At 44.1% G+C, this 15,139-nt stretch overlaps 1 protein-coding gene across 2 annotated transcripts in view; it reads left to right on the top strand.

The window, feature by feature from the left end:
* Positions 1-15,139, top strand: part of trpm6 (transient receptor potential cation channel, subfamily M, member 6) — a 154,283-nt gene that overhangs the window by 57,671 nt on the left and 81,473 nt on the right. For both annotated transcript variants that reach the window (XM_080188915.1, XM_080188917.1), the window contains exons 10-13: positions 1,771-1,843; positions 1,931-2,031; positions 11,094-11,228; positions 13,907-13,960. In XM_080188915.1, coding sequence (XP_080045041.1) covers positions 1,771-1,843; positions 1,931-2,031; positions 11,094-11,228; positions 13,907-13,960 — 363 coding nt within the window. The remainder of the gene's footprint in view (positions 1-1,770; positions 1,844-1,930; positions 2,032-11,093; positions 11,229-13,906; positions 13,961-15,139) is intronic.

The raw sequence follows: 15,139 nt of genomic DNA on the forward strand, positions 1-15,139 counted from the left end.
TGTAATTAGCCTGCAAGGGGTGGCCTGGAGAAGCAATGAGGATAGGTTAAGAACTAGAGACTGGACTTCTGTCTTGGAGATGACATTTTACTGACCTGTGTACCTTGGACCTGAATTAGAGCTGGTCCATCCAGAAGCGATATTGGGAAATACTTCTTCACACAATAGGACATGGAAATGTAGAATTCTCTCCTCTAAAATGCTGTGATTTCTGGGTCAATCAACATTTTCCATACTAAGGTTACCAGGTAAGGTATCAAGAACCATGTTTTAAAAGATGGTTAAATGAAGTTGAAGTACAAATCAGCTATCGTCCAACTGAATGGTAGAGTAAGTTTGAGAGGCTGAATGACCTACTCCCAATGCTGTGAGTCAGTCAAGCTGCTTTCTGTACAGTTCCTGACAGTGGCTGACTACTTAGCTACCAAATACCCTGCTGACACTGACAAACCTCTGACATGCAGAATGACCACTTGGGTGCTGAAACCATGGGGGCGATTCTCCCATTGTGATGCACAAATTTTTTAGCGGGTCTGGTCGGGAGAATCGCAGCGCTGGAAACCGGCAAGAAAAGAGGTAACTAATTTAAATCTGTTTTTAATATATTAATAATATATTTTAAATGCAGTTTAAATGTGATTATCAGGCCCAGCATGGAACTTGCTGGGCTCAGTAGCATCCCCCACTCCGCCAGGAGTACTTCATTCGGGCGGGGTTTATACTACCTGCCCGTGTCTGGGGAGCTAGTGGGAGACCCTGCCTGAGGGGCAATCAGAGCTCCCCCAGAGGTCAGGCAGTGGGGGTTGGTGCCCCTGGGCATGGGCACCTTGGCAGTTCCAGCCTGTGATCCCTGGCACTGCCCAAGGGGCAAAGTGCCCATGCCCGGGGGCACCTTGGCACTGCCTAGGGGGCATCGGGCAGTGCCAAGGGGGCAGGGCCTATTGTATGCAGGGCCTGGGGGGGATTGGGTGGGGGTGGGGGGTCCTGCTGCCATTCTAGATGGGGATCGGTCTGGCCTCGAGGGAGGCCAGTGATTGGGGTGGGCTGGGGGGCAAAGGGATGGTCTGTCGGGGGTGGAGGGGTTCTGCTTCCCGGGGGGGGGGGGGGGGGGGGTTCTGACCACAGGGAACAGGTCAGTGGGAGGGGATGGTCTGCCGGGGTGAGGAAGTGGGGTAATCGCTACTGCTGGGGGGGGAGGTGGGCTGGACATCGGGCGCTGCAGGGCAGGGGTAGGATCAGGGCTGGCCTGGGAATTGTGGTGGGGGGCACGATCGGGCCATGAGGGTGGCAGGAGGGTCCCAGGCTGGCCAGTGATCGAGCAGATCGGGGCCACTGCACATGCGCAGAGGTCCGGAGCTGTCAGACTCTGGCGCGAATAGACCCCGCTCCCCCCAGGTTTTTAATGAGATTCACAAATTGTGACCTCTGCATTGCACAGAGTTGGGGAGATTCAGGTCCAAAGTTGCACTACAAAATAGTCGTGAACTAGACCAATTTTCCCACCAATTCAGCACTTTTGGGAGAATTGTTCCCCTCCTCTTATACAAAATGAAACCTATGCCTTTCAGGGAGAGAGCCAGAAAATTGGCAATAGAAGAAGAGAGAAGAAATACAGATAATCAAAATAGAAAGAAAATCAAGTGGTTCAGAAAAACATGCACATTAAATGATCCAGCTGAAGCCTTGGTTTAATATCTCATCTGAACAGTTAAGTTTGTATGAGGGCGTGTGCGGCAGAATAATAGTTCCCTTTTTCTCTTGTGAACACAGATTACAATTTTTGATGCGGACTCCGAAGAACAGCAGGACATTGACTTGGCAATATTAACTGCCCTCCTCAAAGGTAGTTTGTTCTTTTTAAGCAATTATAGCTTGCTGTACAGGAATCTTACTTCATTTCAGAATATTTAAGTTGTTTTTGTTTCCAAAGGTACAAACACTTCTGCCTCAGATCAGCTAAGTTTGGCATTGGCATGGGACAGAGTGGACATTGCTAAGAAAAACATTTTGGTTTATGGACAACATTGGAAGGTATTCAATATTTCAATAATATATTCAGTATTGAGTGGGGGTGGTTAGCTCAGTTGGCTATGTGGCCAGTATTTGGTTCGGAGTAAAGCCAACACTGCTGTGTGTTTGATTCGTTAGTCTGGCTGAAGTAGACTTGGATCCTACCTCCTTGTTCTGCCCCTCTGGTAAAACCACAGCATAAGCCATGGTTTGGCAACCCTGAAGAATTGGGGGTGCTACCTGAAGAAGAGGATTAAGTATTAAAATCTGAAATATGCATTTGACAATCCGTGTTTTGCAAGACATTGCACTCAGAAATGAGGGCCCTTGTCCCACTGCCAGGAGTAACTGGCAGAATCCTCAGGGAAAAGACAGAGACTCAGTTAAATAAGTAGCTGAAGGGGAAACGTTTACTGTGCTATGGGCCAAAGAGCTGGTGAGTGGGACTAATTGGATTTTCAAACTGGCACAGTCATGTTGAACTGAATGCCCTCCCTCTGTGCTGCAACATTCTCTAATTATTCAAGTCTATACATTATTAAAATCCTTATACCTGTTATATTTCCATGATTCTATGATAATCTGGAAACCAAGTAATTGTTACATTTCTGGAGTGCCACTGTTCAAATAAGATATTAAACAAAGCCTTGCCTACTTCTTCAGGTGGACATTTAAGGTCTCATGCACTGTACAAAGAAAAGGAAATGTCCTGGAAATCTTCTTCTTGTGCTCACTATCACCAAAGCAGATTAACTGGTCATTCATCTTATAATGGGATTGTGCATTGTGTAAAATAGTGCTGAATTCTCCTACCTAGGATGAGGGAGAGGGCCTGGGTAAGATACTCTGTCAGAGGGTCAGTGCAGCCTTGATGTGCCAAATGGCCTCTTCTGCACTGAAGGGATTCTATGATACCAAACAGCAATAACTACAATTCAGCAATAATTCATTACCTATCAGGTGCTCTGGAACATCCTAAGAGATCTGATACAACATTAAAAAGTAGATGATGTCAGAAAGCATGGTAACATTTAATACAGAATTGTCTTGAGATACTTGTTCTGAATATTGATGACAGTGCATTTAGAATAAAAGTCTCTTAAGCGCTAAATGATGTAACATTCTATCCAAAGTAGCACACCTGCAAATTCTAAAATAACAAATTTTGTGTAGAATGCATTCAACGGTAAGAAAATGTCTTGATACTCCTGAGTACAGGCTGTACTATGCTAATTACCCGGTTCCCAGTCTTTGTGGAAGTCGATAACTTACAGGCAAAAGTCATACCATGGATCAGTGGTTTTTGTTTAGTTGTCTCCAAGGTCATACGTGCATAATGAGTACCTTCTGGGAGAAACCTGAACAGCTAGTGTGTACAGTAGATAATACCTTTTTTTTAAACAGAGGAGTATCTTTTGCTGCTTATTAATGTCCGCACTGAAAGAGAAGTTCAGCCTATACAACCTGTTACTTTTAGCTCTGATGTGCCAAATCTCTGAGGACTTACGCAAACAGTAACTCGCAATTCCAGCCAAGGTCTGTGAAATGCTTTTTTCTCTTTCCCCTTCCCCCTACCTGAGACAGACCATTAGCTACCTAGCTGATTAACCTTTATTCCTGGACAACTTCTGTGGCCGAAAATCAAAGGGTCTTACAAAATTATAAGGATCCCTGAAATAACCGTGAGTTCAAACTTTTCGCAGCCATTTTCTTCTCTATTTGTTATGACCAGGTGAGAAGGAATGACATAGCTCCCCTCTATTCAACCTCCTCTGTTGCTCACAAAAAGGGTTTAAGTTTCCTTTTCATGTAGATATGCCTTTTCCAAATCCAAATGTATTTAACTATTTCAGCTACAAACAAAAAGGTACTAATCAGGGAAGGTTTTCTTGAGTCAAAGAATGGGAAATTGATTAATCACTAAACCCAGGAAAAAACTAGTAAAAACGCAACGTCAAGAATTATACGCATGCACACACACACACACAGACACAAGAGAAAAGGGGAATTAGAGTCCAATAAAGAAGTAAAAGAATATCTAGCTGTGCCTTTGATTGTCCTGATGCATAGATTTTAAACATTGCAGCCAATTCAGGTTAGCTGATTTCTTGGACGCGATCAAATGTATAAGATACTGCAATCATTACAAAATCTATGTTTCTAGCAATGTTGACTTCTCGAACTGGGGAATAAACTTGTTCCAAAAGAAAGAGAGAGAGAGAGAGAGTCCTTTTCAGCCTGTTTCTTCCACTGAAAATGTGCCTACAATCTCTCTCCAGTGAGTACAGTCTGATACTTCATCCAATGTGTATTTCCCTGGGGTTTTGAATGGGTCCGTCTGTGGCAGCCATTGTCTCAATATCCAGCACTTTAGTGTCTCTTCCTTAGATAGTGATGAGTTTTGATAGATCTCTGAATTGAAGGAAATATTGCTTTCTTTGCACTCCCATGAGGATGACTTGTTTGTGTAGGGTAACAAAGTTTGCCGATGACACAAAGATGAGTGGGAAAGCAAATTGCGTGGATGACACAGAAAGTCTGCAGAAAGATGTGGATAGGCTAAGTGAGTGGGCAAGGATCTGGCAGCTGGAGTATGACGTTGCTAAGTGTGAGGTTATCCACTTTGGAAGGAATAATAGTAAAATGGGCTATTATTTAAATGGTGAAAAATTACAACATGCTACTGTGCAGAGGGATCTGGGGGTCCTTGTGCATGAATTGCAAAAACTCAGTTTGCAGGTGCAGCAGGTGATCAGGAAGGCAAATGGAATGTTGGCCTTTATCGTGAGGGGGATGAAGTATAAAAGCAGGGAGGTCTTGCTGCAATTGTACAAGGTATTGGTGAGGCTGCAACTAGAGTACTGTGTACAATTTGGTCCCCTTATTTAAGAAAGGACATATTAGCTTTGGAGGGGGTACAGAGAAGGTTCACCAAGTTGATTCTGGAGATGAGGGGGTTAGCTTATGAAGAGAGATTGAGTAGATTGGGCCTGTACTCATTGGAGTTTAGAGGGTTGAGGGGAGATCTTATAGAGACATATAAGATAATGAAGGGGCTCAACAGGGTAGAAGCAGTGAGGTTATTACAATGGAAACAAGAACTAGGGGGCAAAGCCTCAAAATACAGTGGAGTCAATTTAGAACAGAGTTGAGGAGGAACTTCTTCTCCCAGAGGGTAGTGAATCTTTGGAATTCTCTACCCAATGAAGCAGTAGAGGCTACCTTGTTAAATGTGTTTAAGTCACAGATAGATAGATTTTTAACCAAAAGGGAATTTAGGGAGCAAGCAGGTAAGTAAAACTGAATCCACTATCAGATCAGCAGATCAGCCATGATCTCATTGAATGACAGAGCAGGCTCGAGGGGCTAGATGGCCTACTTCTGCTCCTATTTCTTATGTTCTTATGTTCTTATTGAGCTCCATTTTCATCAGCTCTCATTTATTTGTAGCAAAAAAAAGATAGAGGTAGGCTTATTTGTGTTCACCTTTTTGCTATATTTGTGTTTACCTTTAGTGAGGAAAAAATAATATTCCTTCCAGATAGTGAGTATTAAAAAGTTATTTGAACATGAAGGTAGCACAGCCAAATCTGATCCCATTATTACCCCAGTGGTCATGGAGCCAGTATTTCAGCAGGAACTACTGAATAATAAAAAATGGAAAGTTAAAGCTGTAAGCAACAAGTGCAGGTTAATATAATATGGAACAGAGTACAGCCTATGGCCACTTGGGGGAAAAGTAATTTACATTGTGTGATAACTCCCATGAAGTCCATGGAGAATCACTGTGGGGTTCATTGAAGATGAATTCCCCTGGTAACAGGCAGTGGCCCGACCGGCTGGAATTCCTCACCTGAGCCTTTAGACTGGGCCTGCTGAGCTGTAGTCCCAGTCAGGGATTAGTGTGTGTATACCATGGTAGTGGTTTTACTTTGCATTCTTGTGTTCCATTCCAGTGTCATTAGACATGGTTTGGGGTGGGCTGTGCTGCCTACAAACTTAGCCAATGCTCCAATCTATTGGTGGATGTCAGACCAGCCTATAATCATTCTAACTAGTCTAATCCAGACCTAAGAAAAGCATTTAACTTTTACTGTTTGGCTCCCTAAGTGAGCTAATGTGCTATTTGACTAGTGTAACAAACTCTGATACTTACCTTATTTAAATTTAAGTCACAGTTACAGTTCCTGGTGAGTCTTGGGACATCGGTGCATGTGCCAGTCAGGAAGTGATTGCACATGCAGAGTTTTTTTTTAATGATTTTTTGGCCTTCTGTGCATGTGCAAGCTGAGAGAGGGCCACACATAATGGAGTTCATTTGTTTTCATATCTGCAGGCTGGCAACTGGTCCTGCACGTAAGTGTGGAAGAAAAGGAAGTAAAGTAGTGAAATTGCACAAAAAGCAGGACAGGTGACCTGAAACACAGCGTGGTTTGAGAGAAGGTGTCCCACGAACCAGGACATAGGAAGGGGAACAGGGGGAATGTCCCAAACCAAGAAGGTAGCTCCAAATCAGGCAGTGGGACAGAAAGAGGACCCAGATGAAAGTCCCAGGCTGGGACAATGTCAAAGTTCAGAGATAAATACCATTGAGTCAATAAATTAGAGGAGCAGAGAAAAAGGCTCCAAGTTGAAGAAAGAGCAATGGGAAAAGGACCTGAAACAGAATGAGATTGAGGGAAGCCCTAAAGATCCAAAAGGGCAGCTGAAATTTGGTGACTACATGCTGCAGGCCATAGCAGGGGCATGGAGTATGGAGCAGTGGTGTTCTGCTCACCATGGCCAAAGATCTGAAAGTGTGCTTGAAAGGCGAGGCATGAGTGTACTTGGAGATCTGGAGGAAAGGAATCTCACAAGACCAGATTGAAACCCTGGAGGTGGATTCTTGTTGAAGCTTCTGATTGTGCAGATTATGGGCATCCATTGCATCTTCATGACAGGGGTCTTATTACAGAGCATATGTGTGCTGCTATCAGTCAGAGAAGAGTGCAGTGCTTATAGATGCCATGTGATGATTGTTGGATGTCCTCACTGTATGTCCTTATAACTCTCCATAAATCTGGTGGCTATGAATGTATTCCAAGCTCATTTTCCTCGTCTGGACATTGCCATGGCCTTGTGGCCATTATTTTTTCTCCCAAGGGCCTCCTTAGCCTCATCTCCAAATGTGCTGCTCCTTCATCTCCTTCTCAGGCAGCTCCTCCCCCTGTTGCAGCACCAGGTTGTCTAGGGTGCAACAGGAGATGACAATGCATGACACCTTCTGTGGATTGTATTGCAGGACTCCACTGAGTGGCCTAGGCACCAGAACATCATCTTCAGCATCCCAATGGTCCACTTCAACATAGGGAGAGTTGCAGCATGAGCCTCATAGTATCTTGTGTCTCCTACTCTTTTTGGTCTCCGCAGAGTTGTCTTCAGCAATGTCCTCAGTGAATAGCCCTTGTTCCCAAGGAACCAATCCTGCAAGGATCCTGAAAGATGTCAGGGATCTAAGAGTAGTTCAGAATATAGGAGCTGTGCACATTCCTTGGGAATTGTGCATAAATCCAAAGACATGCAGATTAGATGGATCAGCCATGTTAAATTGCCCCTTAGTGTCCTGAGACTGTAGGTTAGGGGGATTAGCGAGATCAATGTGAGAGTTCTGGGGATAGGGTGGTCCTGGGACAGACGCTCTGTTGGAGAGTTGGTACAAACCAATTGGTCAAATGGGCCCTTCCAGCATTACAGGGATTCAATGATTCTATCTGCAGGCTGCATTTACTGTGACCTCAGACCATTTGAACATTCATTGAATGAAAGTCCTTGTGGTTCACAGTTTAGCCAGCTTGAGGCGTTGAGCTCTAAGTGCCACATGAAAACAGTTGATGGCACCTGTGGAAAACCAGAGATCTGCACAAATCCCATTGCTCTAGCTTCCAGCTTTGCCTGATCCCAGTCAAAATGCAGTAAATTTTATGCCCTTGCAAAGATTGCGTCCATGATCTCCTGGGTGCACTTGATTGCAGAGGCATATGAAATACCGCAGATGTCACCTGTGGATCCCTGGAAGGAGCCACTGGTGTAGAATTTGAGCACTGCAGTTAAATTCAGTGACATTGGCAGTGGAGGTCCTCCAAGTCCTATGGTACCGGTTTTTTGTAGGTGGCAGATGTGACCAAAAAATTCTCTGGACATGCGCAGTCTTTGGTAACACTGGTTCTCAGACATCTGGAGGTATGACAAGTGCTGCTGGTATACCCTGGGCCTAGCGAAGACTCTCTGAGTGATGGCTCCCTGGGGTTCATCTAGAGCCCAGCAGCCCCTCCAACGCTTTCACTTGACAATTTTGCTCTTGCCTTCGAAGAGACAAACACCACCATTGACCCTGCTATGAATGAGAAGAATGACAGCAAGAGCACCAGGCTCCATAAGGCCATAAGACAAAGGAGCCCATCGAGTCTGCTTCACCATTCAGTCATGGCTGATAATTTTCTCATCCCCATTCTCTTGCCTTTTCCTCATAACCCCTGTTCCTTCTATTAATCGAGAACCTATTTATCTCTGTCTTAAAAAACACTCAAGGAGCTGGCCTCCACAGCCTTCTGTGACAAAGAGTTCCACAGATTCACCACTCGCTGGCTGAAGAAATTCATTCTCATCTCTGTTTTAAAGGATCGCCCCTTTAGTCTGAGGTTGTGCCCTCTGGTTCTAGTTTTTCCTACTAATGGAAACGTCCTCACCATGTCCACTCTATCCAGGCCCCCCAGTATCTTGTAAGTTTCAATAAGATCCTCCCTCATCCTTCTAAACTCCAACGAATGCAGACCCCGAGTTCCTCATATGACAAGCTTTTCATTCCAGGGATCATTCTTATGAACCTCCTCTGGAGCCTTTCCAAGGCCAGCACATCCTTCCTTAGATATGGCACAGTACTCCAAATGGGGTCTGACCAGAGCCTTATACAGCCTCAGAAGTACATCCCTGCTTTTGTATTCTAGCCCTCTCGACATAAATGCTTACATTGCATTTGCCTACCTAACAGCCGACTTAACCTGCACATCAACCTTAAGAGAATCTCGAACAATTACTCCCAAGTCCCTTTTTGTTTCTGATTTCCCAAGTATTTTCCCATTTAGAGAAAGGCCTGTGCCTCCATTCCTCCTCCCAAAGTGCATAACCTCACACTTTTCCACATTATATTCCATCTGCCACATCTTTGCCCACTCTCTTAACCTGTCCACGTCCTTCTGCAGCCTCCCTACTTCCTCAATGCTATCTGTCCCTCTACATATATTTGTATCATCAGCAAACTTAGCAACAGTGCCTTCAGTTTCTTCCTCCAAATTGTTAATGTTTGTTGTGAAATGCACCACTAGTAACTGGCTGCCATCCTGAAAAAGTCCGCTTATCTCCACTCTCTGACTTCTGCCAGTCAGCCAATCCTCTATCTTACCCTTAACACCACGAGCACATAACTTCTTTAACAGTCTCCTGTGCTGCTCCTTGTCACCATGATCCTGATGGTTTTCTCACTGCAGTATCAAAGAGAGAGACTTAACGATTAATATTTGCCTGCTAAGGACCACTCTTTGTCATTCATCATCAATAGCTCTCAAAGTCCATTTATTCATGTCCTGGCCATAACATTAATGTCCAGTTTTTAGTTGCATGATGGGGCAAGAGCCTTGTGCCAAAGGTCAAATGCTGAGCAGCAGTCATTTGCACCCTCATATATAGGTACTGCTTGAATGGGCACAATTGTGTGATGAGTCTGACTCCAAACACGTCAATTGAGTTCAAGCTAAGCGATCTCAGCTGCAACCGACTCCTGATCATCGACCTGTTTTCTATATTCCTTGTTCTAGTCTTCATCACTTCTCCATATGCCACATCCACACCCTCATGTTTGGGTAGAACTTTCAGTCTGTATTGACTCCCCATTCCCCACCAACAACCACACTGAAGTCTGTACCCCTGGTTTCCCTTCACTTTTTGCAGCCCTTTATTGAAGTTCATACCCAAGAACAATAAGGATGCTTTGAAGAAGTTGCTGTGCAAATTTGGCTATGACTCCTCCCCCACCACCTCCCATTCCCCCTGAAGATGCAGAGCTGTGTGGGTGCTATGGGGCATGGGTGCATTCATCCCAAGCTCCCCTTGGAGTTCTGCCCACCAGGTGCATGCTTTTTGAAGCCAGTCATACATTGTGTCATTCTGATATCACATGACTGTGGAAGTTTAATTTGATGTGGGATTATGGTTATGGGCCTGATAGCATGTTGATGTATTATAATGATATTCCCATTATTGACTAAACAAAAGCATGGCCCGCCACTGACAGGGGCATGGGATGATTACATTTATCCCGCCGAGAAATGGTCTCATGCCTTTTTGTGATATTCTCCACTCTTGCCGCCAAATCTGCTGCCTGCACATGGAAGTGGAAATCCGGGCAAGGTTTCAATGAGACAGTGTGACAAGCAGCTGGGTGGATTGTTAAGAAATCCATAGAATCTGCTTTGGTTGCCTCTGTCATTTACTTTGGAGTGTGGTATGTCCGATCACAGTTTGCTAGTTGGTTCACATGTATTGCATACTTAACCTGAATATTAGAGTCCAAAATGAGAATGGTAAATAGCAGATTGATTAGATGCTAATGAGAAGGAGAGGTTAACACTTCAAATGTGACTATATTTTCCCTTTCACACTCTAACCTCTTCTGCCCTTCAGAATTTTCACTTTTCCTGCTAATGTAACTAAGAAACATTTAATGCACAATGTCGTTTATGGGCAAGGTGTTCTGGTCCTTTCTGCTGGCAGGATTTTACTGCCCTGTCAAAGATGACCCCCCTGCGATGGGTTCCCCAGTGGTGCATAATAGCTCAGATGTCAGTGAGTCGCAAATCTTGCTGGTTGCCAACGGCAAGCTGCCTCCACTGGAAAATCCCGGCATCTGTATTTGTACTTGAGCTATATGGCAGCTTTGTTTCGGTATAGCTAGTCAACGGCTTTAATTGAAACTCATTAAGATATAACTCATAATTTGGCATTGGATTGAGAGATTCAACTCTTACATGTTTTGTTTGATTGCACTGTAGGTGGGGTCCTTGGAGCAGGCCATGCTTGATGCTTTGGTAATGGATCGGGTGGATTTTGTGAAACTGTTGATTGAGAATGGTGTGAGCATGCATCGCTTTCTCACCATTGCCAGGCTGGAGGAACTCTACAACACGGTCTGCACCCCATTTGTATCTTTTGAGTTCTTGCGTACATGTTACCAATGAGATTAATTTGCACAGCAAAGCCACAATAAAATGCTGGTAGGTAAGCCAGAGACCGCTAACGTGCGTGGTTGCCTTAGTCAGATACTTTTGCACACGATGCGGGCAATTCTCCCAAAAAAATTATCAGCATCGAATTTGTCTAAAACTGGAGTAAATCCTGCTGTTTTTTCCAGCAGGAGTTTCAAAATACATCTCCCACACTGTGAGCACTGCAGTGTGTCTTGGAGATTCACTCTGAAAATCATCCTGCTGAAGAGGCTGGCAGCATAGCGCTGAGTGAGCAACTTCATATGCGTCAATCTGTCATAGCGGAAATGGGCGCATGTGCAGTCGTCCCACACTGCCTGCCTCCTGATTGCTGGCCACCACAATTGCTGGCTAGCTCCTCAACCCCCCATGGTTGGCCATGCAACCCCACCTACAGCCCGATTGCTGGTCCCCTAAACATGTCTGGACCAACCCCCTGCTGTGGAGCTGATGCGCCGGAAATGCGGCGCCCGATGACTAGCGGAGACTGTGTTATCCAGCAGGAAGCCTGCAAAATGGCCTTTGCTTGAGTACCCACCCTGCTGCGCGATAAAAGCAGTGGGCTGGGAAAATTGATCCCTACACTCTCAAGTCTCAAAATAAATATTTTGAAAACTATCCAATTCTGTAATTTTCAAACTCCCAACTCCCGCTAGTTAGAGATAGTGGGATCGTTAAACCTTTTAAAAAATGTCCTCACTCCTTCGCCTTGATTTTTTTCTCTTACTCTTTCTTCAGTATCCATGCATTTCTTACTTTCTCCCTCACACATCTGTCTCTCCCTCAAGTTTATTTCTCACTCCCTCACCCTTGTCTCCCTCAACCCTTCATTTTTCTTCCCTTCCACTTTTTATTTTCTATTTCTCTCCTCTTTCTTGACCTTTCCTTGTTTTTGCCTATTCAACAGTCTCCTTTTCATTGTGCTTCCTGCAGTGGGGGTGGAGGAACAGAAATTTCTTCCAATTAAACAGTCAGAACACCTTTTGATAAATTTTGTTTCCTAGCTATTGGGTCCATTACTTTCCTTGACAATTGTGTATGGTTGAACCTGACTGTTACTGCTTTTGGTGTAAGGTTCTGATCACATATCCTCCTGATCACTAAGGCTACCTAATTGCCCTTCAGCCACTATTCTTGCCTCAGTTCATCTGACACTGACGCTTTCATCCATGCCTTTGTTACTTCTAGACCTGATATTCTAATTTACTCCCAGTCAACTCCCACGTTTTGCTTTCTACGAACTTGAGGCAATCTAAAACTTTATTGCTTGGGTCCTAACTCACAGCAAGTCCCTTTCACCCATCACTCTTGTGCTTTCTGGTTAAGCAAGGCTCCAATCTTCTTGTTTTAAGTTATCTCCACAACTTAATTTCCCCTACTTCAACTCCACAATATCAATACTCATCTATTTCTCATTCATTGAACAGCCCATTTTGATCACTCCAACATTGATGGTCTTGACTTCAAACACCATGTTCTAAGCTTGAGAATTGTCTTCCTAAGCTTTCTGCCTTTCCGTCTTTTTATTTTTAAAGATTGTCTTTAAACTTACTTCAATTGACCAAACAAGCCTTTGGTGATCTGTCCTAATATCATCTTGTATGGCGTGGTGTCAAATTTTGCTTCACATAACATTTCTGCGATGCACCTTGGGAAATTTCATTGTTAAAGGCATGACACAAAAGCAAGTTGTTGACAAAATAAGAGCAGTTTTTGGCTCTATCATTGCAGGGCTCCCAAGAATGGGAGACATTTGTTGAACCAACTGCTCTGTCTCCAATTTTTTTTTCATTTGTGGGACATGGGCAGCGTTGGCTAGCCAGTATTTATTGCCCATCCCTAGTTGCCTGAGGACAGTTGAGAGTCAACCACATTGCTGTGGCTTTGGATGTGTGGTAATTCTATTAAGGCCACGTTTATTTTCCAGCTACATGTTCTTTGACATTGTAATGGTAGGCCTTCTTCTAAACTACAATAATGGTCATGCAGATGCTGCCTAAATAATGGTGTTACGCAAGGAATTCTGTAAATTTGACCCCGCTGCAATGAAGGAATGGCTAATTGGGGGAACATTCATCTTGGGCAGCAATCGATTTAAAACGAAATTTGGTGGTGTGAAATGGGCTGCCAATTCCCTATTGTGCATTTCATACTTCACACAAAAGGAATTTCACCCCATCTATTCCCAGATTGGGATGCTGTATGATTTGGAGGTGATAAATGTTCCCATTGCCTTGCTGCCCTTGATGTTGGTGGTAAAGGTCACTGGAAGGAATGATCTTAATAAGCTCGTTGACTTACTACAATGCATCTTATAGACAGTATGTATGAAAGCTATAATGTGCCACAGAGGAGCTGGACATTGAGGCTGGTCATGCTGATCAGGTGAACTGATCAGTTCTGACTGGTTTCCAGTTGTTGCTGTGGCTGTGCCCATCTGAGTGTGTGTGCATATTCCACCATGCTCCTGAATTGAACCTGGAGCTGCTGGAAAAGCTTTGATCCTGTACTGTACTGATGTGATAGTTAATCTTTAATATTACTTTTTAATCTACACTTCCATTAAGAATGTATTGATTTATGCATTATTCACTCCACAGAAACAAGGTCCAACTAATCTCCTGTTGCATCACCTTGTTCGGGACATGAAGCAGGTAAAATGAATAAATAAACAAGTAGCGTAACGAATGAGACTTTGTCTATATACTGCTGCTAGACAGATTCTCAATTCTATGAGGTCTACATTTCAAGTTTGGATAACATGCTTATACCCTTGAGGCATGAGATCAAATAATCCTGTCTTGTTCCCATCCTTTATTATCCTCTTCAAAATTTCCTTTTATCCCTAAAGGCCAAGCAGTTTCGGAAATCACTTTTTTGAGAATGGTAATCTTCATATATACCAGACCAACCAAACTGAGAAAGGCAGGTTTTGATTTTAATCAGGTGAAAGTATTTCCAGGTTCTAACCCTCTTCGATACCTACATTGCCAATGCACACTGTCTTCATGGAATCATTACAATCTCTACAGTACAGAAGGAGGCCATTTGGCTCACCATGCCTGCACTGACAACAATCCCAGCCAGATCCTATCCCCATAACTCCTTGTATTTACCCTGTTAATCCCCCTGACATTAAGGAGCAATTTATCATAGCCAAATCAACCTAACCTGCACAACTTTCGAGTATGGGAGGAAACCGGAGCACTTGAAGGAAACCCATGCAGACATGGTGAGAAAATGCAGACTCCTCACAGACAATCACCTGAGGCCAGAATGGAACCTGGGTCCCCGGCGCTGTGAGGCAGCTGTGTGGCACCGTGCCGCCCACTATTTAAAATGCAAATCCCCTAAGTGGGCCAGAGGAGGCAAACTTAGTGCCCACAGGTAGTGGCGCTGGATGAATGCTCAAAGGAAGATGCCAGCCATGGCTCGGCTTGCCATTGCCTTGCAGAATAAAGAGGCTAGAAGATCAGAGGGCCTTGCATTGCTGGCAAGTGGCCAAACAATTAAAACGTATTACACCCATTCTGTCTGAATAACCCTTTTATCCAACAATTCTACTTCAGGCAAAACATCAATTAATGGCTCCCTGCATTGTTCCTGATGGCTGTGCACTACAGACAGTAGACTGTTCACTTCTGATCAGTGATTTGGAAGTTGCCTTCTGGTCTTAATAAGCTCAACCAGGAACTCAGCATTCCAAAAATTGGAGACGAATGTGTTTCCAGTTCTCCACTCCCTGCCCTCACTTTGAAAATAACAGCATGTTCCGGAGGTGTCAAAAGATTGACACACCATTGCGAGGATTATTTTCAAAGTGCCCATGCATC

Source organism: Carcharhinus amblyrhynchos, chromosome 5 (genome assembly GCF_965287045.1).
Source record: "Carcharhinus amblyrhynchos chromosome 5, sCarAmb.v2.hapA, whole genome shotgun sequence".
Classification (NCBI taxonomy): Eukaryota; Metazoa; Chordata; class Chondrichthyes; order Carcharhiniformes; family Carcharhinidae; genus Carcharhinus; species Carcharhinus amblyrhynchos.